Source organism: Lampris incognitus, chromosome 3, assembly GCF_029633865.1.
Source record: "Lampris incognitus isolate fLamInc1 chromosome 3, fLamInc1.hap2, whole genome shotgun sequence".
NCBI classification, from domain to species: Eukaryota; Metazoa; Chordata; class Actinopteri; order Lampriformes; family Lampridae; genus Lampris; species Lampris incognitus.
The window spans coordinates 79,430,296-79,457,045 of NC_079213.1; the positions used below are offsets into that span (position 1 = coordinate 79,430,296).

Consider the following 26,750-nt stretch of genomic DNA (forward strand, 5'->3'; position numbering starts at 1 on the left):
GATCTGGGCAATGTTCTGCTGGGAAACCTTGGGTCCTGGCATTCATGTGGATGTTACTTTGAAATGTACTACCTACTTAAATATTGTTGCAGACCAGGAACACCCCTTCATGGCAATGGTATTGGTATTCCCTGATGGCAGTGGCTTCTTTCAGCAGGATAATGTGCCCTGCCACGCTGCAAAAATTGTTCAGGAATGGTTTGAGGAACATGACAGATCAGAGCTGTTTTAGCGGCATGAGGGGGGACATACACAATATTAGGCAGATGGTTCTAATGTTTTGGCTGATGTGGGTGTGTGTATGCAAAACAAGAAGAAATATAACCCTTTATGAACTTGGTATAACTCACCATTCATTGACCACTTATAAGGTGGAGGAGTATGCTGTAAATATACATCGATCAACTAAAATATTAAAACCACCTGCCTAATATTGTGTAGGTCCCCCTCGTGCTGCCAAAACAGCTCTGACTTGTCGAGACATGGACTCCACAAGACCTCTGAAGGTGTCTTCTGGTATCTGCCACCAAGACATTAGCAGCAGATCCTTTAAGTCCTGTAAGTTGCAAGATCGACAAGTCTCCCTGGATTGGACTTGTTTTTCCAGCAAATCCCTCAGATGCTTGATCGGATTGAGATCTGGGGAATTTGGCGGACAAGGCAACACCTCGAACTCTGTTATGTTCCTCAAACTATTCCTGAACAATTTTTGCAGTGTAGCAGGGCTCATTATCCTTCTGAAATAGGCCATTGCCATGAAGGGGTGTACAATGATGTTTAGGTATGTGGAACGTGTCAAAGTAACATCCACATGAATGTCAGGACCAAAGGCTTCCTGGCAGAACATTGCCCAGAGCATCACACTGCCTCCACCGGCTTGCCATCCCACAGTGCATCCTGGTGCCATCTCTTCTCCAGGTAAATGATGCACATGTACCTGGCCGTCCACATCAAGTAAAAGAATACGTGATTCATCAGACCAGGCCACCTCCTTCCGCTGCTCCATGGTCCAGTTCTGATGCTCACAGGCGCTTTCGGTGGTGGACAGGGGTCATCATGGGCACTTTGACCAGTCTACGGCTACACAGCCCTATACGCAGCAAGCTGCAATCCATTCTACACCTGTCTGTCATAGCCAGCATTAACTTTTTTCAGCAATTTGAGCTACAGTAGCTTTTCTGTGGAGTCAGACCAGACAGGCTAGCCTTCGCTCCCTACACCCATCGATGAGCCTTGGGTGCCCATGACCTTGTCACCGGTTCATCAGTTGTCCTTCCTTGGACCAGTTTTGGTAGTTACTGACCACTGCAGACCAGGAACACCCCACAAGACCTGCCATTTTTGAGATGCTCTGACCCAGTCGTCTAGCCATCACAATTTGGCCCTTGTCAAAGTCGCTCAGATTCTTCCGCTTGTCCATTTTTTCTGCTTCCAACACATTAACTTCAAGAACTGATTGTTAACTTGCTGCCTAATATACCCCCCCCCCTTAACAGGTGCCATTGTAACAAAATAATCAATGTTATTCGCTTATCTGTCAGTGGTTTTAATATTTTGGCTGATCGGTGTATATTATACCTCATTAGACTTTGAGCATGACAGCAAATGTGGCTCAGTGGTGGCATGCTGTGTGTGTGACCAAAGTATACACTGTTCCTAGTGGATATGAGGATGAGGACTTACGGGAGCTTAGGGCCTCCATGGAGAGACTCCTGCAGGAGGAGGGAGACTTCAGCGGGAGCCCTCCAGAGGGTGAACCCGGGGACTTTAATGGAAACCCCACGAGGGACGACAACAAAGTGCCTCACAACAGGATAGCTGCTGAAGCAGAGGAGGACGACCTCCATCAGATGGCTGTGGATGATGATGAAGATGAGGAGGAGGAGGAGGAGGAGGAAGGCTCCAATGGAAGTCCAGCTGATGAAGAGCTGCTTAGCAATGGTGTGGAGGAAGAGCATCACAGCAGTGACAGTCAGCTCAATGAAGAGTGGCATTCAGGTAAGAGATGCTAGATACCAGGGAAGCAAATGTTTGTGGTTGTAAGAATTAAAAACACCAATTTATGGGCATTAAGTGAAGGATAATACACCATAAGCTGTGTTGCTACTGATAAGATGGCACATAATGTAACTTCTACTTCTAAAAAGGACCACTCGACAACTTCATGCTCCAAGATCAACTTTATCTAGGCCGGGCAAAAATAATACTTTTACACAGGCTTACAGCAACTATCTTGTTGGGGTGACGGAGTTTACTACACACACACACACACACACACACACACACACACACACACACACACAGACAAAACGAAAAAGAAAGAACCTCCCGCAACCCGGAAACTCCGGAAAACAGCATTTCCTAACAAACAGCTACTCCTAGCGAGAGTATGGCTATATTACCATTATTGTAATTACTATTAAATCTTGATAATCATTGGTGCCAACCTGCCCTCCATTCAGGACTTATACACCTCCAGACTCAGGAAATGGGCAAGCAACATCACTGCAGACCCATCACACCCTGGTCACAACCTGTTCCAACTCCTCCCCTCTTGTAGGCTCTACAGAGCACTGTACCCCAAAACAGCCAGATATAAAAACAGTTTCTTTCCGCGGGCTGTCATTCAAATGAACGCTTAACACTGTCAAATAATCCAATCATTTCGTATATACTGTACTGTACATTGTACGTATAGTGGTATGATATACTGTACTGTACATTGTATGTATAGTGGTATGATCTGTCATGGCCAGCTACCTCAGGTATGTAAGTAACTTGCTAACATTTATTTCCTCTGACATATTTTCTGCACCATTGCACTTTATCACCTCTTATTTTGCCTGTATAAGTCAATCCTTGTGTATATATCTGAAGATTGTTGTGTTATAGTGTTGTTATTCTATGTTAAGTACACTGAGAGAGCCACGAAACTGGAGTCAAATTCAATGTAGTGCAAACCTACATGGCCAATACACATGATTCTGATTCTTATTTTATAATGATCACATTACAACACATAGCATAGCAGCAAAGAGTCTTCAGAGGCTGAGTATACATCCCATTAGCTTCAGCTTAGACCATGACAGCTTGTCTGAGATAAAACATTAGTTTGGACAGTTTATCTTTTCTAAAATACATTTGTGCTTCAAAAATAATTTCATGAAGTGCAAACATTAAACTAAAGTTACAACATGTTTCGACAGAGTTGACAATGACTGTCAGAGCATTTAAATAACCACTGCCTAACAGGTGAACAAACTCATCTTGTTCTCCTGTCTGTGTGAGACAGTGGCTGATGGACAGTTTTCTTCATTTTCACATTTGTGCTTCACTCATTGCTGACCTTAAAAGAAATGAAGGCTGTGGAAAGAGCAGCTTTTTTTGCAACTGTGGCAGCTGTCTCTTCCCACCCTGTGGTCCCAGCTAATGTTGTCTTGTACTTTAATTGTACAATAGTTTTGTGCAATATTATGAAAAGTAATTCCATTGCACTGCAGATGGCAGTGGAGAGGAGCAGGGTGGAGAGGTGGAACATCAGGACAGCATCTTCAGTCGTTTGGAAGAACTCCGTTTCAACCTTGAGCAGCAGATGGGCTTTGAGAACTTCATTGAAGCCTACAATAAGATTAAGGTATTGAAACTTTTTTTAACCCCCTCCCAAGCTCACCCTAAACTGTCTTATGTTTTGTTATTGAATACGAAACTCCTTCAGAACACTGTCCTGTCTCTGGTGTTTTGACCCAAGGCTATACATGAGGATGAAGATGAAAATATTGAACTAGGCTCCAGTTTGGTCTTGAGCATTTTGGGAACGGAAAACCAGCACCTGTATCCTAACATCCTTCATCTAGTGATGGCAGATGGAGTGTACCAAGAAGGCTAGTGTTAACTTTTTTCTTGGTTATATCTTTTTTCTTTATTTCTTTTTTCATTTTCCCATTGAAAAGCCCATTGCCCCTCTGTGCAGTTTGAATCCTACCGTAAACACCAGTTTGGTCAAGCTAGAGCTTGTTTGTTTGTTCTTTTATTCCTCCCTTTGGGTTCTTCATTTCTGCTTTGCCTTCCTCTTTTGTTTTAGCATCACATCTGGAAACCACAGGAATACATGTACCTCTTTTTTATTGTTGTGTTCAGCAACAGTGCTGAATTGTCCTTATTGGTTTTCCCAAAGCAGAGAGCCTTGTGAGCTTACTGAAAGCAGTTTAATCCAATCTGCCAAATCCTATTCTCTCTCTCTCTGTCTCCTCACACCCATACAGCTTTACTGAGCCACGTAGAGACTAAAGAGATGTAAAATACACCCCTAAGACTGTCTGTCTGGCCCTCTCTCGCCCTGTGCTAAGTCATTTGAGACGCTGGCAGATTTCCCTTAGGATGGGAGCAGTCTTCAAACAAAGGTCTTTCTCTTGCTGACCATTTTGCTCTTCTAAACTTTGTATCAAATTTAATAGTGTTTTACAAAAAAATGCCATCAGTGATGTGAAAGTCAAATCCCATTCTTCAAAACCTTTTCTGCAAATCAAACAGGCCGCTATGGTCACCCTTCATTGAGCATTAGCCATAACATAAATGTCTGATATCTGTGTAGTGATGCTTGTGTATCAGAAAACCAAGCCATCCATGACAGCTTCTCTTGATCTTTAGATAAATGTCGGGCAAACCAACTGAAAAACAAGAGATCTCTTCAAAGGTTAAACCAACTGAAACTTTCCTCCAGCTTAAACAGTTCCAATCAGAAAATGTATTTTTCAGGGTGTGTCGGGGCCCAGTATTGAGGCTTTTTTTTTAAGGTAAGACTTGAGTTGTATGCTGGCTGAGATTTGGATAGTCCTATGCATTAGAGGGCAAGGTCAGAGGTTACTTCCTATTTCTGGCATTCCCGAGTCATTAGTTACATCTCCTATCACTTAAGATTAGAGACATAATGGAACCAATGACCCCCCCCCCCCAGGCCATTCTGTGTGCTCCAGCATTCTGGCTACGGCTTATTTAATGAATTATGTTTTTTACACTGCATTTCTTCTTTCTGTCTCTCAAACCCTAACCCCCACCCCATCCACACACCCACCATTTCTCTTTTTAGATAATGATGAATAGCTTTGTGTACAATGAGGCCGCTGGCAGCTATGACAATCTGCTAGCCATCTGATGTCTTCCCATGACGAGCATCATGTGGCGGAAGGATCTATGCATGAAATGTTGCAGCCATGCATCGAAAAGTGTTTCAGGCACACTTGCATGATGAGAAACTAGTACACTTCACCACCCGTTGCAATTTTCTAAGCAGTGTTCATACAAAAGTGCATTATTGAGTACATGTTCTTATTAACCAAAGTTAACTTTAAGGTTTAGTCAAATGTATGTGAATGTGTATGTGTCTGTAAGTTATTGAAACACATGTTTGAATTGTGATATCTGCCGAGGGCAGAACAACAACAAATATTTCACATGCTACACGGTTCATTTACAGTGCAACTTGGCAGTTTGTTGTATGGTAACATTTTGGTAGGCAGTGTTCTGCTACCCTCAGCATCAGGTGCTCTTTCAAAACCTGAGGGCAGTGCCACACACTCACCGTAACGTCAAAAACCAGGTCAGCCTCTGTGTGTGTGCATGTGTCTGTAGTGAGATACACAACACGTTAAACAAAATTGTTATGATTAGTCAAAACCAGTTGAACCTCCTTTTCCTACAACTTTTCCATCAAAACAAAAGATTTCATGTTCTCTAATGCATTTTTTCACTTTTCTTACTGGTTCTGTTTACCCAAAAGTAGTTTAACGGAAAGTTGATAATGTTTGCACAGTTGTATGTTCACAAGTGCTGTTGGATAAACAGTGGATCAGATCAGATAGACTATTCTGTAGATGGTTTGTACAGATGACACGAGCAATGATATAACAATCATTCATATTTGATAATTATCTAAATGTTGTAAATCTTTGTATAAAATAAATGCTTTTAAAAAATAATGTTCCTTTCTAATTATTTCCTTTTGATTTGCATTTACTGCTGCATGCACATTAAGGTGTGATCCAGCATGAATAATGCTTGCAAACTAACTTTGAGGTGTTTTTTTAAAGACCACCCCAGTCAGAAAAATGCTTTTGATTTTGCTTTTCCTGGGCCATAGGTACATGTGGTGGCATCTGGTAATGGATGCCTTTGGACAACACAAAAACTATTCATCATCTTGACTCTTCAAGAGACCACTCAGCCCTCTTTTAGCTTGCAAGATCTATGTCTAGTAGCCGTCCCTCTGGAATAATGTTAGCATAACCTCTTATGTGCTTACACCATTATAATGACATGTTGTAAGCTTATGCTTAACTGATCCCCATAGGGGAATTCATCTTTACTTACCCCTATCCAGGGAGGTTCCCGTCCAGCACCCGTAGAAATGGTAGGGGTCCAACGTCTTGCTTAAGGAAATGCTTTAGCAGGACAATGACACAACAGTCTAAGTCAAGTTACACTGGGCCAGTCTGCTGACTTTTGAGTGCCATGTCGGATTTAGGGTGCCAGACGAGATGTAAGTCTTATTTCCTCCGGGTTAATTTGCGGCCAAATAATTTGCCCCATTTCAATAGAGACAAATGAAGGGATATTTTACTATATGTACCAGTCACATGACAATTTTACTATGAATTTGCTCACTCATATTCCAGTTTTAATAGATGATTTAATATACTCCTGGTTTTCATACTCTATCCCTTAAAGATTATGCAATTATTTCCCAATTTTTAACCTTTGCCGAGGCTTTAATTAAGGTATGGAGATGAACTACTACCATTACATGCCATGCACAAAGTGTCGCATTCAATATTTATGGTGCATGGCGGTGGTGTGTTTGTTGTTTCTTTTCTAATTTACACATTATATTTCATGTCCTGCCATCTGAATCACATTAGGCCCAGTGTGCAGTTTTATCTTGAACAGTAAATTACATTTCTCTAGTTGAGAGGCATATAGAAAAGAAATGTAGGCTGTTGCCTGCTCACTCGCCAATCAAAGCAGTAAATTGGGTTTCTGAAGGTGATTTGATGAATACATGCCAAAAAAAAACAACCTCGTAGAGCCAATGTACAGCACCGTCACTGCCTTTGTTTGCATGTAATCTCATTCGTTATTTTTTGAGGGAAGTACGTTTTCGCTACTTGCCTTCAGAAAATCCTGCCAGTTTTAAAATCTGTTTATCCACAAAAACAACCCCAGAGAGTGATTTTAATGTAGCAAAAGTAATTATCTGCTACTAAGGGAGTAAGTGTTTTCATAATTTCAATAGCTTAAAGTCAAGGAAGGAATTTACTAAGTAAATTAAAGAAAGCCTAATTTCACTTTTATAGAATGCAAGTCCATAAATTTACCTGTTTAATTACATCTGTGAAAGAAGTTTGACAACTATACTGATATTACAGCTGGTGACGAGATTAAAGATTCATCAGGAATGGAGATTATTGCAAATAGGATGTTGTCTCATTTCTACCAACCCATTTCTCCAGTTGGCATTATCCAAAGGATAATTCAATTCTTCAGTTGAATTTCCCACAAGGCCTTTAGTTAGCCTGAGCTCAGTTCTCAAAGGAAAAATTGTGCCGAAGAGATGCATGCATACTTGCCCATTATCAGGCAGCATTCATTGACATTCAGCTGTGATCCCTAATCTAATTTGAATCAATTTGCCTCAGGCTGAGGTAAGTCTAAAAGTCTTATCAAAGGGTTGTAAATAGAGATCACAGTAAGTGGCAACCACACCGGATTTCAGATGAATCAATGTGTTCAGTTTAATGTTAACAATCGCTTGTCTTTGATTTCAAAATACGGTCAGCAAAGTGCTATCACTTTCTCCCCTGGTTAAAAAAGAAATTTCCCAATAGCATTCCTCTGACACGATTGTTATTCTCTTTCTCTCATGTGTTTTTGATTTTTTTCCCTTCCTGTTATTGTTCACAGTTGTTGAGTTTGTATTGTGCAGCACAACTGGCATGTAAGTTGAACTACACAGTACAGTTGGAATTGAGTTTGAAATGTATAGTAGCTGAATTAATTTAAGAGTAGGAAGGGGTAGGAAAAAATAAGTGTATACTTCCTCCTACTCCTTTTCCAACATGTAACAAATAATCTGATGCATTGGCAGATTTGTTTGCTGAGTTTGATGCATGTATTTGTTGATCACTTCAGATCATTGGCAATGGCTTATCTGTATGTTATATCCTGCTTATTTACATGTTCGAAATAAATCACCATTCATTCATTCATCCATTGTTTCCAATGCTTCATTTATCCAGGTATTTGCAAAGGGGCCCATCGTTTCACTCAGGTTGTGATTCTCTATGGAAAATGGGTCGTTTCTTTTGTCTCGTCTTCTTTCCTCTTTCTTTATGAGTAATATCGCAGTTGTCACCTCCATCGTGTGTGTGTGTGCGTGTGTGTGTGTATGTGTGTGTGTGAGCGAGCGAGCGAGCGCGTTTATTTTATTATTTTTATCATGCGCGTAATTGTTGAGCTCTACACATCACTCGTCGTGTGTCTTAGAGTTATTGAAAATAACGCAGAACGTGTGTGAGACACGACTGTGGGGCGATACAGAGGTCATGCAGGAATCGAGGGCAGGGGTTTTGTGTCGGCAGAGGTTGTGTGGGGGCGGAGCAGCGCCGCCTCACAGCGATGAAATATGACCTGAGAGCTTCTGCCAGCTCCTATGGGATCCTGGTGACAGAAGAGGGCCACCTCCGTATAAATCTCCCATTTTATTACTCTTTTTCTTTCTTTCTCTCCCTCACCTCTCTCCCTCTTCCGTAACACGCTGCGCCCTACCAAGAAAGATAAATATGAATCACACCGTAATGGGTCACCTTTCCTCTGCGTTATTCCGCGCCGCTTTAAAAAGCTGTGGATTTCTTGTAAAGGCTCCGACCTGTCTAATTCCACCTGCAAACACTGTCTCCCTGTCTGTCATTCTTTTCAAAACAAAATAAAGATTAGTTGCATTTAAAAAAAAAGTTCTGGAGACTTGTCCACGAATAAACACGTGGAAGAAAATAACGTTATCCAAACATTTTCACGGCGTGATGAGAGATACTGCAATTAAAGTCTTGTATTTAAAAAAAAGGGGGGGTAACATTTTCTTTACCTCCATCGTCGGCGGCCACGACAACATTTACAATATTTCATTTTGTCCGCTGGTGTTCTGACGATTTATGCGCCCGTGTCGAAAAATGCTACGGCAGCGCGATTCGGACCCAACCCCAACCGCGCCGCCGTGCGCAGAACCGTCAAGTAGCACATCTCGATACGGTAGCACATATCGACGGAACACCGGCCATCGACACCGGCGACAGCGAGCGCACGTAAATATCGCGCAGACGGCATGAATTAGGATTATCCGATCGGGAGAATATGACAGTATTTCGGAACGGCAAAATAGATTATAACACGGTGGTGTGATTCTGTAAATTTTGTTTTTTATATATATACATCATGAGGCAAATTCACGCCCACCCTGCTGGGACGGCGGCTTGCCCCCTCCCCTCCACCGCTTGTACCGACAACACAGTCTAGTAGTAGGACTCGTCATGGCGCTCGGCGACGGAGGCTGGAGTTTACTGTTCTCCTGTCACTGTCTCACGCGTTGTAATTGTTTTTAACGGAAGTACACATACGCCTCTTTATATATATAAATATATATGTATATGTATTTATATCGTTGAACGCGATTGGCATTCCTGCGTCTAAAGGACGAGGTGTAATATCTTGACTGTAAAATGTTCAAGTAAGTGGCCAACAACACATTCCAGCTAGCTCTGCTAACAGCGCGGACAAGTCGCAAGAGGAGCGCAGCAGAAAGTGAGAGAAGAGGTGGAAGGTGAGAAGTCCTGTTTTTAGAAAGGGTAGATTAACGGTTGTGTGCTTCAAATTCCGCGGAGATATCGCACGACGCGATAGCAACGATAGGAAACCGGGTGTTTTTTGTTGTGTTTGTTTAATTTAGTTATAACAACTTTGAACTCACTTTTGAGATTGTACCTTTAAGAGTAGCCTGCTAGCCCCTCGCTAGCGGGCTAACTTGGTTAACCAGCTTTAATTGGCGAACTCGTCATGTTGAACTAACTTCGGTTTTCGGTGACAACCGTAGCGAGCCGGTTGAAACGTGTGATTGTAAAGAAACGCGCCCATGTGGTGTCCAGTTTTATTAGGTATTATGTAACACCGAGTATGCCACTGCCGTAACATGTTTTAAGGATACGTTACGACAAGCCAGCATATGCGTTTTAACAGTGACATTGTCCATGTCGTTACAGGACTGGAGTAGGTTCACGACGTTTTATTCCTGTTCTACTTTTTCCGAGAAGCTGACGGTTGGCGGTTGACTACATCAGGGATAAAGTCCTCTCCATGCCTTCCAGTGCAAAGGTAAATAAATCACTGCCTTTCGCTTTCTCCTTGTTGCCGCAGCCCTTCTCTCCGATCCCACTTGTGATGTGTTGACTGTGCAGCTGCAACACCGAAATGTGTTCTTAACGGGAATAACCACAATAACACGGGGGGAAATTCGACAAACTAATGTCACTGAGTTATAGTGAAGGGGAGTAGTGTGATTTTGTCTGTATCGCCGTTTTCAGATGACCATTGGGATAACGCGGCCTTTACGGAGTGTTAATTTTAAGGATACAACTTTGTTTTTCCGATTTTTCCGATTTCCTGTGATTCACAGATAAAGGAACACTTCGCAATTTAAGCCCCCCCCCATCTTGTCTACTGTATGAATACCATGACCCATTTCTTATGTTTGCAACTGAAAGATTTGCATATCTTAACCTTCTTTTGCAGATAATGGAGATGCCATGGCCATAACTGAGGCATGGGCGTGACGTGACAGTGACTGGCCCCGCTTCCAAACAAAAACATCAGCACCATGCTTTTTCTGCTGAAGTAGAAGGAGAGCACACAGAGAATGGATGAGTCTGTGCTGTTGGACTTACTTGAGTGCCCAGTGTGTCTGGAGCGACTTGATGCCTCAGCAAAAGTCCTTCCCTGTCAGCACACTTTTTGCCGCCGATGCCTCCAAGGTATCCTTGGTTCCCGTGGTGAGCTGCGCTGCCCAGAGTGCCGGACACTGGTGGAGTGTGCTGTTGATGAACTGCCTAGCAACATCCTCCTGGTGCGGCTTCTTGATGGCATCAAACAGAGACCTCGGAGGACTGGTTCTGGGGCAGGAGTCTGTGCTAATGGTACACCTGGAGCTGGAGCCAGGGCACAGGGCAGTGGGTCCAGGGACCAGGCTGGCCCAGGAGCACAACCCCAGCGAGCTCAAGCCAAAAGCACCCTAGTCCGGGTTAGTATACTTTGTGTGTTTGAATATGGCTCACTGAGCATGAATCTGTGTTTCCCATGGTTAAGGTCAAGATGAAACAAAACAGAGCAAATCAATATGGGTTAAAAGCAGCAGGTGGCATTACTGGCTCTCTAATCTTTGCTGGAGATTAACAGTTATTGTGATCATAAATCAGCCAACTCACAAGTAGCCCAGCATTACAAATGGCATTGATGAAGAACAGCTGATAGTTTAACCAACAAATAAATCTACTCTGTTTGTTGATTGCAACCTGGCTTCAGTTGCTGGTAAGGCAGCTGCTGGTTGTGCTTTCTTAGATGCTGACATTGCTGTATGCCGGGAGTTTTCATTGTACTTGGATGTCCCTGCTGTAGTATTGCTTGTGGGTGTACGTGAGAAACACAGGGTGTGGTTTTACTTGCATAGTGGTGCAGCATTGAGAGGAGTGTAGTTAGATGCAGAAGGTATAGTTAGATGCAGAAGCAAATGTTGAAATGCAACCACCCTGGTGTCTATCCAGAAAAAAATTGAACAGTTGAGAGTGGCTGCTCTTACTGACAGAAAAATAGGGTTTACAATCTCTAATTCTTGTGTTGAGAAGCCTGGGAGAAAAAAGACAGATTAACCTGAAGTGTGTGGGTGTATAACTTGTAGAGGTGTGAATCTTCACTGGCCTCACAATTTGATTTGATTATGATTCACCTGTCAATGATTTGATTGTATGATGCATCTCAATGTATTGCATCTTCAATTTTCTATATCACTGCACATGGCTACATTTTCATCAGTTAACACAAGCAGTCAAATAAATCTGAACTCCCTTTTTATTTAGGAAGTGCTTTCAAAAATCAGGCTACTGCAGTCAATAATATAAAAAGGTGCATCTTTTCAATACCAGTATCTGTGTGACCCATCTCAGTACATAAACATCACAACAACAAAACATAAATCCTTCTGCAGCGCATTGCAAGTGTGCTGTAATCTACAAAAATAAGATTTTCACGTAGCAGCTCTAAGACAGGGCACTTCCTGAATGTGGTAAACGTCACAAACTCCTCCGAGAGGCATGGGTACCCTGCTGAACCCCGCTCGTGATGGGGCTCGGCGGTGGATAAGATACACACTGATCCACTCAATATGACATGTGCAGCCCTGGACATCTAAGGGCATCATAGACCTGTTATTGCTCAATCTCGCATGGCTGAACGCCACTTGTCCCTCTAAGAAGTTGGACGCCGACCTCACGGGGCCACATAACTATTTAGCATACTTGAGTCTCATTCATCATCGGAATTAACCAAACAAATTAATTAACACTCTCCACTCCTGGTGGTGCCCTTCCATCTTAAGTTTCAGCTTTGCAACCATATTCCCCCCGGATGCTGCCCAGTGGGGAATGGGTATAATGCCGCGGGATCGCTAGTCAGTATCATTTATTTGATTTAATTTTGATATACTTGATTAATCCCCATGGTGAAATTATGCTGTACATTTAACCCATCCTAGCTGTGTAGCTAGGAGCAGTGGGCAGCCGCCGTGCAGCGCCCGGGGACCAACTCCAGTTTAATAACATTGATTGTTGATTTTCCAACTCCAGTTTGTCTTGCCATGCCTCAGTCAAGGGCAGAGACTGGAGTATTAACCCTAGCATGCATGTCTTTTTGATGGTGGGGGAAACTGGTGCACCTGGAGAAAACCCACCGCAGACACGGGGAGAATATGCAAACTCCACACAGGACGACCTGGGACGACTCCCAAGGTTAAGTAATTCTGGAGTTCGAACCCAGTACCTTCTTGTTTGTTTGTTTCTCCGATGGTATCTGATCAGAAAATCAACAATCAATGTTATTAGGCTATAATTTTGTTCCATTATGTTCTGTCACTGCGTCGATGCAGAATCATCCACGTCCGCATCATGATGCATCTTAGAATTGAGAAATTTCCACACCGCTAGTAACTTGTGCTCAGTGGGTATTTGGAACCATAACATGTATGATGAAACCAGGTCCTGATGCGGACAGATAATTGTCATGACAGTGCTTGTTTTTTTTTCTGTGCTCTTAATGGTATTTAATGTGCCTTTTTTACCTTCAACTAACCATGTTATTTTTCAACTCTATTCTTTACAATACGTCTCCCTCTGAGAGGCCTTCTGTTTTATATTTTGTTATTAATGTTTTCGAAGTTACTGGTTTTTACAGTCATTAATACCTAGTTTGGTGATACATGGCTCTATTGCCAGATGTATTTTTTGAACCTACTGCTTTGTACAAGTCATGAAACTTGTTTTTTTTTTTTTCCCTTGTTTTTTGTGAGTATGCTTCTCCCTGTGAAACTTTATACTAGGGGCGGCCAGACTTTTTGGCATGGAAACAGAATATGTGTGCCAGTCCAAAAATTACTCTTACACAATACTATTATGCATTAATACTTCAGACACTATACATTTAGAGTATCTTAACCCAGAAATGTGAAGGAGAGAATTTGACCCATGGGTTCTTTTGGACAGTGCTGTGCCACATAATGGGATAGTATGAAAAGATGAAAAGATGTCATGGCCCTGTGTCGGCTCACTGGAGTAACAATGTGCTGATAATGTATCTACGTAACCATGCAGGTACAAAGAACAGAGACTTTGCTGTACAAAGCTACTGGGGTGCCTGCCTCATTTACCATAGTATCTCTTCAGAGGGTTTCTGCCTATTTCCAAGGGGTTTTGCTTAATGGAATTTCCCTTGGTTCTGTAAAGCTGAGGAATGTTTTTTTGTTTTGTTTTGTTTTTGTTTGTTTTTTTTTTTTCAGAAAAAAGGAGTGGGCATACTTAAATCTGTTCTGTTACATTGCCCATCTATGTTTTAGGATTGAGAACTGATTGCGATACCCTAAGTCTAGGCATGCAATATACAATGCCCTAAAAGCCAGGCTCCGCCATTTAAGAGACACACAAAGGCAGATTCTTTCCTTTAGGTGTTTTTTCTGAGTGTGCATAATTGTGAGACAGATTCAAAAGCTGTTTCAGATTTGAATTTTCCCCCTATTTCCAATTTTGTTGTAGCATGTAATGTTTTGGACTTGTTAGGCCTTTTAAGTCTTTTCTTCTGTCTCAAAGCATTCTGCTGATGAGAGAGAGGGAAAAGGAGAAGACATGGCCGTGCAGGTGGAAGATTTTCAGAACATAAAAGGCTGAGATCAAAGCTCTTGAGTTTTAAACCACTCTGATTGCTAGCCAGTCCCAGAGCGCAGTTCCAAGGGGACCACTCGCCTCACTGCCCCTACTTGATGCATATTAGATGCCTTGACCGTGGTAACTCCCTCTCTCCTGCTCTCCTATTGTCTGCAATCGCTCCTTCTGGTTTTGCTGCATCCAAAGGTTTGGACCTGCCCCTCCAGTGTAGCACGCCAGTAAAACCCTGGCTCCAACTCCATGACTTATCTGGCCAAAGAATGATCTGGAGGGAAGGGGAGAGGGGTGGAGCCCAGCGGCAGATGCACAACAGGGTTTTGTCTCGACTCCCCTCTGATCTTAAATGACTGACTGACACACGTATCACAAGTGACCAAAACACAGGGGAAATCATGTGTGTGTGTGTGTGTGTGTGTTTGATGGGGTAGTAGCAGGATACCGGTAACAGAAGGCGCTGAGTGCCAAGTAAAGGTGTTAGCGCTAAAAGGGACAAATGTGTGGGTATCCATGCACAGTCAGCTACATGCCCCTCCTCCTAACCATCCTAAGGGCTCTAGTAGTCCACCAGTTGTGACTCTCGAGGCCCTGGCATTTCTTTGAAGAAGAGAATGAAAAGGCTGGTCTTGAATGAAGGGCTGCAGCAGTGTTGCCTTGAGAGTGATGACTCGCCTTCACATTGCTCACGTTACATGGGGTGTTTTGTCTTTCTTTTTACCCTTGTTGACTCATACTGGAAAACATTTTTTCGCACAGATTGAGAACAGATAGCTCAGTGGTATTTTTGCATGGATGTGAGTAAAGCCGTATGAGCTGTCTGGTAGCAAAGGTCAGGGTTCAGGGGTCGTGACAGTGAGGGGTCAGAGCCGACAGAAGGGCAAAAAAAGAATTAGAGAGAGGTCTCCTTGGATGTCTTCGATTATCATTCTAGTGCTCAGAGAAGCTGAGCTTCTTCTCTGAACATCCTAAATAGAGCTGGTTTTATGATACTGGCATCCTCTGTCATATAAGCTTTAGTGTTGATGTACATTAGCTGCAGTGTAGATTTAAGACATTGTAGATTAGGTTACATTAGAAATCTTAATGTATATACTAATATCCATGTAATAAGGCTGTAATCAACAATTACGTTGAGAGCTACGTATGAGGTCTGTCTGCCTGTCTATCTGTCTGTGTTTAGCTTAAGGGAAATGAGACACCATCCTCTCAGGGACATAATTAGGCTTTTGTCTCTTCTTTGATAATGAGATCTTACTCTTATATAGACCTCTTCCTCTCAATAGCTCCCTTCCTTATATCCTGTCCTCTTTCTCATTACTATCATATCCAGCAAAATTGTTACGTATGAGCAGAGGGCAAAGCACAGCTGTAAGTTTAGCATTAGTTAATGCTGATTGAGTGAGATGTAGTCCAGTTCACTTTTTCCATTAAGGAATGGCTAAACTCTTATTCCAAGTTGTTGTTTTGTTCTAAATGTGTTGGTCTTGTTTCTTATCTCTGCCAGGCAGTAGCCTGGAGAGGATTATGTTTTTGGTCTGTGTGTGCGTGTTGGTGTGCATGTCTGTGCTTGTGTGCATGTACTGGGCCTATCGGCCTAAAATTTTTTTGTGCACAGTTATGAGTGTATGATGAAGAACCTCTCATGGGTGCAGTGATTCAAAAGCTTTGAAAATCGTTTGTTCTTGCTCTCTCCATTCACTCACTCGCCATTCAACCACGCTGCTCTCCGTCACTGCCTGGTCTGAGTCAATGGTGTGGATACGTGACTCACATCTACAGTTGAGTCAGATCGGGCAACGACGGTGTCAAACCCAAAATATTATGTATTTGGGCATGAGTCTTAAAAGTAAATGAGAAGTTGATCGTATTTCGCAAGCCAGCAAATCATTAACTGTTGATCTCAGCACAGGAAAACTGGAGGAACACTGGATGAACCAAAAATAATCCTTCTTATTCACTTAGCTGCCACGCGGGAAGTGCCATAATCTCCAATGTTAAAACTCCGCCATAAAAATACAATTTCAAGAGTAGGATTAATCACAGTCACAGCTGGAAATCATCTCAGTAGCTACAATAAAAAATTTCCCATAGCTGAGCTATGTTTTCTTAATGTTTTATGAATGAAAGTCAATCAACGGAGCACCCATTCGCCTTGATTCATTTTATATCGTGAAAACCACGATGGTTAAACACATTTGAAATCCTTTATTACCGTTTTATTGCTTTAGAATGAATGAAAGCCAATCATCAGCGCAGCCATTCGCCTTCATTTATTTTATATCATGAAAGCCACAAGAGTTAAACACATTTGACATATTTTTTTGGTTTTTCTCACCTTTATTTGATAGCGATAGTAGAGAGAGCTAGGCCGCTGCGGTAAGGACTCAGCCTTATGTGGTACGTGCTCTACCTGGTGAGCCACTAGGTAGATATTTTATCTTGCGCGCTGCATATTAAACATGTTTTTTTCCATATTTCCATTCACTTGACTTGGGCACTGCACAAAAGTTACAATGGCAGGAAAAGCACTGTTTTTTTGTCTGTGTGCACATGTATTCCCCTCCTCCCAGAAGGTGAAAAAAGGAGGGGTTTGTCGCCAAGTTCAAACACCGGAGAAGGGGAGATACGTCCACCTGGCGTAGATCTGCACTCTACTGAGTGCACTCCTCTAGTTTATCTCGTTGTTTCTGATTTGTTTCTCTAGGGGAAAGGAATGTTGTTTATGGGTTCCTCATGGTAAAGTATCTCATTAAAATTCCTGTGCTCCTCCCTCGTCTGAGGTCGATGAGTCACGCTGGCCCTCTTTGATGACATCATATTGTTGTTGGAGCCTTTCCCCTTGGCCGTCTCGCTGACCTCGGCCTGTGTCACGGAACCCCTTCATTACACCCTTGCTGTTTCCACATGCTGGCTGCTCCCACTGGGAATTTTTCAAGACATCCCAGGCCCACTCTTTCCTGCTCTCTCAACACTCACATGATTCTCTTGCCCCCTCTCTATTTCCCATGGAGGTCCGCACAGAGCCATGATCCTTAAGACATTGCATGTCAGGATTTTTAAGCCATCTATAAAGTTCTGTTATGAAACACTGATTCAACTTGTAGTCTTTTTTCCCCTTGTTGTGGAGCGACCCTTCTGTGTCGTTGCTGTCTGAGACCATTATGGAGCCTGTTAAGGTCTAAATGAGATTATGGTTGATTAGACAGTGATTTGGCAGAGCTCCCTGTTCTCCCCTTAATGCTGATTGCTGACTCTCATTGTAGGACCATGAAACGTTTGTGATTTAGTTTCACTGCCTGTGCTTCTGTCGAGGCTTAATACTGTATACATGTCTATTCACACGTAAACCCACTTTTCACTGAGTGGGAAATGGTATTGATGTGAAGTACATTGCTTCCTCAACCTCCCTTTTCATTCAGTTATCAGCACTGTGTTGGGATGGTAAATGGTTCACGAGTAGATAGGCAATGTGTTTTATATTAAAGAAACCACAATTTATATCCAACTAGGGCATTTCCTTTTGTCTTTATTGACAAAAATGGCTGTAAGTGGGACAGATGCCCCTCAGAGATTTTCTCACCATTTGAAAGATTATCCCACATTTAGTACTTAATTGTGGGCCTTGTACACACTATACCTCGAATCATGAGTGTATGAGGTTGGTTCTGCTGTAGGGAATTGCTATGCTCTACACTTAGTAGGTTTGCATAATTCCAGAGAAGAAAATCAAGACTTTATCATATAATTAAGGTGCAGTCATGGTTTTCTCATTATAGGGTAACATTGCTTCCCTGCTAAAGGATGTCTGTCTGTCTGTCTGTCTGTCTGTCTGTCTAAGCTTTTAAGGTTTTCCAGCCCAGACTCATGAGAAAGACTTTTTCTTTGTTTTGTTTTGAATCTCCTTTTAAGCTCTTTCCCCAGACAGAATAGGGTGTTTTGTTTGTGTGTGCATGTGTGCGTGTGTATGTGTCACGGAGGAATGCCATGAGTGGTTGCAGGTCACTGTTTCTTCTTAAAACACTGGGCTTGTCTAGTCTCGTCCTATCTGCCAGCTCACCCTCTACTTCAGTAGATATCCTTTTGAGTCTATCAGTGCATATTTGCCTGTGTTCTACCTCTGTCCTTTGACATCAGACACATTAAGCTCTGTTTTGATTGGTAGGTGGCTTTAGGTTGACCTGCTATGATTTGATAAATGTCAGTGTCTGTCTGTGATATGTATCAGCTGTGTAGTTGTGGTTGATAACATTGTAGGCAGTAAGGCGCCTGTGCACCTGTAAGCCCCAGGGCAGAGTCACCTGCAGCAGCAGTGCTTTCCTGGAAGACACCCTTTCATATTCACGTGAAGTGCTGGAATCGTGTTTTCCTGTGTAATTGGAGTATACAATTAGTACAGCTCTCCTCCTCTGTGTATCAAAGACCACGTTTAAACTGTGTATGTGTTGTCTCTGAAAGAGTGTTAATGTTGGTTGATGTTCTCAGCTTGTTTCAACACCAACCTCTGGGTGGTCCAACTAGCATAACTGCTGCATTTGCCATACCCCCCCCACACACACACACATACACATACACAAACACACACAACTCCCCCAGGCCCCCCTCCTTGTTCCTTCCATCCACACATCCACATCTCCTGCCAAGTCTGTCAACATGACAATAGTGGGGGAAGGAGCAGTGACCTCCTTTTTACCTCAGCCCTATCACACCTGCGGCAGCCGACCAAAGCTTTTCTCTACAACTCTGTGTGTGTGTGTGTGTGTGTGTGTGTGTGTGTGTGTGTGTGTGTGTGTGTGTGTGTGTGTGTGTGTGTGTGGTCTAATAGCCAAGGTTTCTTGATGTAACACAGCTTCATGGGCCAACTGCCATTAACCATTTATGTTACTGCTCGGTTTTAGCACACCTGTCATTACCAACAAGGATAGTCTTTGATACAACAATGTGTATGTCCATATTTTTCAATATTTTCAACACTAATATCTAGATCTAAAGGGCTGCACATCTAAATAAAAAGTTTTCTTTCATTTTTTATTGAAATTGATGCGTAGACTTTTTTTTTATCAGCTTTTTGAAAACACTTCCACGGTGGTTCCCCACCTGGTGTTCCTCATAGCTCTCTGGCTTTGGCAGAGCAGTTTGACCTCTGAACTTTTGTTGTGATTGGTTGGCCAGGATTGGTCATCCATGGGCCATTGGTCTGATGGCATGTTAAGTGTTCAGTTCCCATCCCTGGGGCTGCATCACAATTTTCTGGGAGTTTCATTCTCAGTTGTTTGACCTCTGACCCAAGGACAATCACTTGTCAGATAGCAGCAACAACCTTTGGCTCACCTTGCTGCTGGATCACACAGATGTATGGTCCTCCTCCCTGCTTTTTTAGATGGAGATGAGGATGACTCAATCATACGTTAGTGCACACAGTTTTCTCTAAATCGTAAGATGTCTCTCCTTTCTTGTGAGAGGCAAGTATTTGCTTTTCTGCTTTGTGTTGATAAAATTTCCTGTTTTGTTTTGCGCCCCAGGGGCACAGTTAATCTGCATTTGTCCCCTGAATGACATCCTTCTCCCTATCCATGAGGGGCACTGCGGGATTCCGCATTGAGCCCAGTGGATGTGGTATTGCCTGTCGTGTTTTGCTGTGATTATGAATGATTATATATATAGGCTACAACAAGGCCGATGTGAATGGGATTACTGTACAGCCACCTCCCCTGTGCTGTGGGTGGCCACAGCATGTTTATCTGTAGGGGTGATGGCAGGACTCACAAATGGGAAGAGAGCCTGGGAAAACTGGCGAAAGAGGGGTACTTTTGGCAAAAGACAAAATTTGAGCGTTGAGTTAAGTTTGTTAAGGAGTGATTTGGAGGTAACTAGGGTGCATCTTAAACTTTATTTGTAACTGAATTGGTACTGAATTGCAGCTATATGTAGCTTACGTATGTTTGGAGAGAAAATAAATCTATAACCGAGAACATGCAAAATAAAAAGTTTCACAGTTCACAGACATTCTGGAATCCAGTGTGACATTTTTGTCTTCCCTAATGGCATATAATTTGTTGCATCTTTTATTCATGTCACATCCTGTTGTTCCCAGCGCTAATACTCATCTACCACAGGATAGGATGACTTGAATGGCATGGTAAATGATGGTGGGTGAGAGTGGTTATGTCGTTGGGATTGTCAAGCAGCCTCTTCCCACAGATTTTTGGTTGAATTATGCCCATGACACCTCTAGAAGGCTCAACAGTAAACTCAGGCATCCCAAAACCACAGGTCTGTATCTGCTCTCAGGACTGATGAGGCCTCTACTGGTTTAAGTTAAGGCTGCACGATATGAACAAAATATGCAATTCATCATCATCAGTTCCGTAACCCATGGAGATCATAGGAGCACAGCTGATGCCTCAACAAGTCTCAGTTGAGCCATCATTGTGTTTCAGAAGGGGGAGTACCTGGTGGTCCCTATCTCCTCTCCAGGTATGGATGGCTTTGGTTCACAGAGGAACCGATCGGCCCTTCGACAGGTTTAGTTTTTAGTCCTGCTGGGTGTCCACACACCCTCCTCACAACAACCCAAGGGTTGAAGTGGGGGTGCCGGTTTAGTCACCGCTGATCCGATGGTTGCAGTTTAACGTCTTACCCAGGACCAAAGCGATGTAATTACTGTGTTGCATATTGTGATGACAAAAAGACGTGCAATATTAGGGCAACAGCAAACGGCAAAACATTCGTGGTGGGAACAAAATTTTAACTGTGGCCATTACAAATTTTGACATAGTATATAATATTTGAGCATATAGTACTTTAATATCAATAAAAGGTTTGCTGCTAAAGTCCCAGAAAATTTACAAAGGTAGTAAATGAAATCAAATGAGATCATTATTAACTAGGCATTGAGTTCAGTGGCTGTGACGATGTTGGATTGTAATAGAGACTAATGTCTATGCAAATTATAGTTTGACAAAGCCTCTTGCAAGCCCAGAGCTATGTTATTTTCTTGCTGTTCCTTGGGACAGTTGGCCATCAACAGACACCAAGTTTTTGTTTTGAGGCTGTTGTCATAAAAACTGCACGGTGAGGCTGATTTAGGGTAATGACATATTATTGTCAGTCAAGTCTGTTTGCTTTGATTCTGATTCCACAGACTTGCGACATCTCTCATACATTTTGGGAATGTGTGTCGTACTATCTGGTATTGTTAATCCAATGTATTTATAAAACTAACCCCTTTTTACTGACAATGCAAATGATTGGTATATCTGTATTTCATATATATTGTGTGACTCTGGTTGGAAGTGATTACATTTGGCATTTGTGTATGTCACCTGGATGGTTTATGGTGGAATGCGTTCAAAAATCTGCGCTGGACTGGGGACAGCGTCAGTGAGGCGCTAAAGTTATGCGTCAGCCTTTTTTTTTTCTTTTTTTTTTTAAACGCTCATTTACCTCCTCGTGAATATGTGATGATGATAACTTGGCAGCTTGTAATAGAGCTGGGCAATAAAAGATATAATATCGCTAGGTGATTTGCAACTAGGTTTTGACTGGGGTTTTGGTCATTGTGATATAGCTTAAAAGTTGTATTTTCTTGGTGTTTAAGGCTGCATTACAGTGACGTTATATACTTGTCTGATCTTTTTGACTGTTTTAACTGAGTGAAATGAACAATGAATACCTCTACCTGCTTGGTCATTGTATCCACATAACTGATTATTTCTCAAAATGCTCTTATGAGTAAATATCTTATTAAAGCACCAGTAGTCATCCCCAAAATATCGCACATTATTGATATTAAGGTGTTTGGTTAAAAATATCATATCTGATCATTTGTAGTGTTTCCTCTTGTGATCATCACCCCCATGCCACCACTCAACTCGTTCTGCACAATCCTGCATTTGTGAGATGTCATCGTTTCTTTTTCTTTTCTTTTTTTTAATCCGAAGTACCTCCAAGCAATGGATGTACTGCCATATTTGGTACCAACTCCTCCTTTTCTTTCAAATTGTCATCCAACGCACTTGTTCCATGTGTTTTCTGTGTGGCCTATCTCTGGTCTTTTTCCATCACATGTTCGAAAGGTCCCGTCTAAGTGGATCATTCGGTTTGCAAGCAAAGTGTGAATATTACTGGGAGCGATAGGCTGAATGTGATTGTTGTTGATATCCCTATCCAGCCCTTGGTGATTATGCATTTTTATATCGCAGTGATGATAAAAGATAGAAACGTGCAGCCCTAGTTTACGTTGGACTTATGCTTAACTGACAGAATATCTACACAAAGCACCAAGTCCAGAACCTTTCATCCAAAAAGGCTATAACTTCACAATCAGTCTCACCAACATTTGGCTTTTTAGTGAACTGACCCCTCTGTCTTAAAACTGCTTACTCAGCAGTTCAGAAACTGCTTTGCATCAACAATCAACAACTTATTCAGTTTGTTCATTCATCAATGATTGTGTCACCTTTGAAACAGTTTTCCATTAATTCTGCATAAACTTGTAGGAAGTACATTACCCTCATGCTCATATGCCAAAATTTGTATTTGATTTTGAGGTGGGTTATTTGAAACATTTGTCCCCATTTAAAAAAGGATAACTTATTGAGTGAATAGTAATGCTCTGTTCTTCCTCTCTGGTGTTTCAGTAAAACATTAACGGCAGAATAAGAATATTACTTTGCTGTTATTTTTTTTATTCTGTCTTACTTGTGATTGTATTTTTTGACATCAGTGGCAGACTCACAGGCAAAGAACTCAAATTAGACTTGCTAGATCCGTATTTGTTCCTTTAAAATGATACCCAGTAAAATGTCTTCTGTAGAAGATGCCATTGGGACAGTAAAGGAAATTCTGCTGCATGAAACTTGAAAGCTATGCTGCTGAAAGACTGCATTCTCACTTACTTTACATGCATGTGGTCTCTCCTGCTGACAGTGTGTGATTAATTATTGAAGTGGGCTTGAATAGAGAGGAGGGCTGTCAAGTGTGTGTGTGTGTGTGTGTGTGTGTGTGTCTGTGTGTGTGTGGGGGGGGGGTCGATCAGCCATGCTGGTAGCATATCTATCTGACATGCTGTCTTTCCCCACACATACCCAACTATAATTCTGAATTTTGAATATAGATATCCCTATAAATAAAAAATCGATAAAATACTATAAAAAAGTAAATTGGAGATACCAAATTGCCCCTAGGTGTGAATGCATGTGAATGTGTCTGTCTGTGTCTACCCTGTGATGGACTGGCGACCTGTCCAGGGTGTTTCCCCGCCTTCCGCCAATGAGCGCTGGGATAGGCTCCAGCACCCCGCGACCCTAATAGGATAAGTGGCTTGGATAATAATAATAATAGTGGCAGCCTGTCCAGGGTGTCTCCCCACCTGCCGCCCAGTGACTGCTGGGACAGGCTCCAGCATCCCCGCGACCCTGGGAGCAGGATAAGCAGTTCGGATAATAGAATGGAATGTAGACATCCCAACTTTTATTTAATTGTAATTATTCTGATCATAGGCTTATGTTTATATGGCACAGAAATTGACCACTATGAACACACACTGTCCCAAAGCGAAAGAGCTAACTTTAGCCTACTCATTTTATACACACACTCACCTTTGTGGGTTAGGTCTGACAGGTTCAAAGTGATGTTTATTTTAATGAGTCATTCACTTATTTAGATCTTTGAAGGCACATTGCACAATGCACATCCAAACAGACACAAACAGGGCACAAACAGACCTGGGATAAAAACTATCTTAAATGCCAGTGCAGGGTTGAGCCTATATTTGTATTCTGTGTGGTAGAAGGTGTGAGCTCTGTGCTGATAATGTCAAGGAGGAAACCTCATTAGCTGCACATTTATATGGACAGCCTGACGCTTTGTGAAGGCACCTCCCTTCTCCCCACCTCATAATAGCGTTATCATGGGTTAATGAGTAACCAGAGCAGGCTGGGTCTGTTGGGGTGTGGGCCTCTAACATCAGACCTGTACACTTGTTAAAAACCTTCAGTCTGAAGCCCTCCTGTGCATTTACCTCTTGCTGGCTGGCTGTGAACTGTCTCTGCTGAGACGAGGTAATGAGCAGCATAAATTCACTTGCAATTCTCCTTTTCTCACACTGTAAACTTTTGAGTGCGTAATTATATGTAGGCCTGTAGAGACCCATCTGTGGAATGCAAGAAATTGGAGCAATTCATATTCAGAATTATGCAACTTCTTTACAGCACAGCATAGTAACAAAGGCACAAAGGACAACTTTGCCAAGTATAACTGTGCTGCTCCTTTAGTACGTGACAAAAATGCACTAGTGAAGTTTAAGGACAGTCTGTAATGGTCTATCTAGCATAGCCCTGCTAAGGCCAAATTGCTCAGCAGACTCTGAGGGGAAAAAGGGAGTAGTGAGACCTTCGTTCCTCAGATCTGCTATCTTGACAGTCCAGTCCATTCACCTTTCAGTAGAGGGGAAGAGAAGCTAGCAGTTACACGCTACATCTGAGCCATGAGTGTTTGCAGGAGAACACTGCAAACAGGACGCACTATACTGCGCTGGAATGGACAAACACGTGCACATGCACACATTCTTTTTCTCAAGATAGTGAAAGATGGTCAATGCGGTTCTGGTTTTTGAATTGGAGAACAGATGCAGTGTTTGTGCCCTGGCCCTATGCCACAACTGCGTCAATATCCCTGCTTTGTTGGCCCACTTTAGAGGCGCCCAAATACCAGCCAGTGCAAACAAGTGTTCATCAACTGCCCACTGGTCTGAAATCCTATGTCATATCAGACAATCAGCAGTGATATGGTATAAGACGTATTTAGTCATTTTATGAAGCAGTCGCTGAAGGCAAAGTGGAAGTGGTCAAAGTCTTGTTATGTTTCCAGACTGACCTTACCTAAGACCCTAAAACCCTAAAACACCATATAGTGCAATGTAGTTTTAGTCTGATTCTTTGTCAAATGTTCCTTCAACTTGCAGTGCCGCCGCTAAATAGTTTAACTCTTTCCAAGTAGAGCAGAGCAGGTGGCTCACCCTGAATGACTGAGTGGAACAAAAGGCTTCAGACACTGCATGCTTTCACTAGCACAGTGGAGAGTGATTTGAAGAGTTGCTTAGTATTCAGCTCATATCGACTGCCACTACAGATACTGTGACATTTATAAAGTAATCCTTCCCGTATTTTACTATACCATCACTTTATGTGCTAAGCCTCTTTGAGTTCTTTGGAGATTTCTTTTCAGCCATACATTTTCCCTTTAAACTGGTTAGTCAACTCTTTTGGTGGAAACATGAGATTATACACCCACTAACTTCACTCCGACCTCTGTGGTTTCAAAACGGATCCAACTGCTGACATCTGGAGGAGATGAAGGGTGAATAGAGCAGCCTTTGCAGATTGAAATGAGAGAGAGAGAGAGAGAGAGAGAGAGAGAGAGAGAGAGAGAGAGAGAGAGAGAGAGAGAGAGAGAGAGAGAGAGAGAGAGAGAGACAGAATCTGAGAGATGGAGAGGGAGCTGTGGAGAGGAAGGAGAGAATGACAGAGATGAGTGAGACGAGTTGATGGGTTGAACCTCTCAGGACTGACTGTAATAGCTCACTCTTCAGTCCTCTTAACCTATCACAGGACACGTGACTAGCCTTTCTATCCTCCTCCAGCATACAGCAGCCCAGCACAATCACACTTAACCCCCCCCCCCCCCCGACCACAGTCTTGCTTTGGTGGAGAAAAATTAGGCCTATTTGCAAGTGGGCTATCTTGCTGCACTTTATTTGCTTTATGCCTATATTTGTTTCATGTTATCTGCAGCTCTGTCAGGCAAAACAAACAGCTTATTCAATGCTGTTTTTCTGAAAGGTTAACCAGTTCTTTTCTTAACTTCCTCTGTGTTTGTCTTTCCTTAATTTACCGGAGTCACGAATGTATGTTACCAAAACAGATGGAGTGTTTTTTGTTTTGTTTTTTCACTTTTCCCTTTCCCAGCTGTTGGTTCTTAAGTATATTCATCCCCGCTCGTGGACCTGTATCTCTGGGTCCTGTTGGAGCAGAGGGGTTCTGTTGGGTCTATTAGACCACAGAACCATCATTCTGACAGGTTTAACTAGGCCTGCCTCCTTTCCTCTGCCTGCCTTTTTAATCTTTTGATCTTACTCTTTTGCTGCTCTTTCCAACTCCCATCCAGGTCCCTCCTGTCCTTTCTTACCTTCTGATGGCACTGAAATATGAGTGGGCACATGTGAGAGCGCAT

At 42.5% G+C, this 26,750-nt stretch overlaps 2 protein-coding genes across 2 annotated transcripts in view; both read left to right on the top strand.

Annotated features, from left to right (window-relative positions):
- Window positions 1–5,975, top strand: part of nek1 (NIMA-related kinase 1) — a 38,137-nt gene extending 32,162 nt beyond the window's left edge. The window contains exons 33-36 of the mRNA XM_056276321.1: window positions 1,661–1,998; window positions 3,501–3,634; window positions 3,749–3,881; window positions 5,087–5,975. Of these exons, the coding sequence (XP_056132296.1) occupies window positions 1,661–1,998; window positions 3,501–3,634; window positions 3,749–3,881; window positions 5,087–5,100 (619 nt within the window). The 3' untranslated portion in view covers window positions 5,101–5,975. The remainder of the gene's footprint in view (window positions 1–1,660; window positions 1,999–3,500; window positions 3,635–3,748; window positions 3,882–5,086) is intronic.
- Window positions 5,976–9,558: 3,583 nt separating this feature from the next.
- sh3rf1 (SH3 domain containing ring finger 1) overlaps window positions 9,559–26,750 on the top strand; it is a 57,041-nt gene continuing 39,849 nt past the window's right edge. The window contains exons 1-3 of the mRNA XM_056276304.1: window positions 9,559–9,868; window positions 10,305–10,416; window positions 10,834–11,338. Of these exons, the coding sequence (XP_056132279.1) occupies window positions 10,958–11,338 (381 nt within the window). The 5' untranslated portion in view covers window positions 9,559–9,868; window positions 10,305–10,416; window positions 10,834–10,957. The remainder of the gene's footprint in view (window positions 9,869–10,304; window positions 10,417–10,833; window positions 11,339–26,750) is intronic.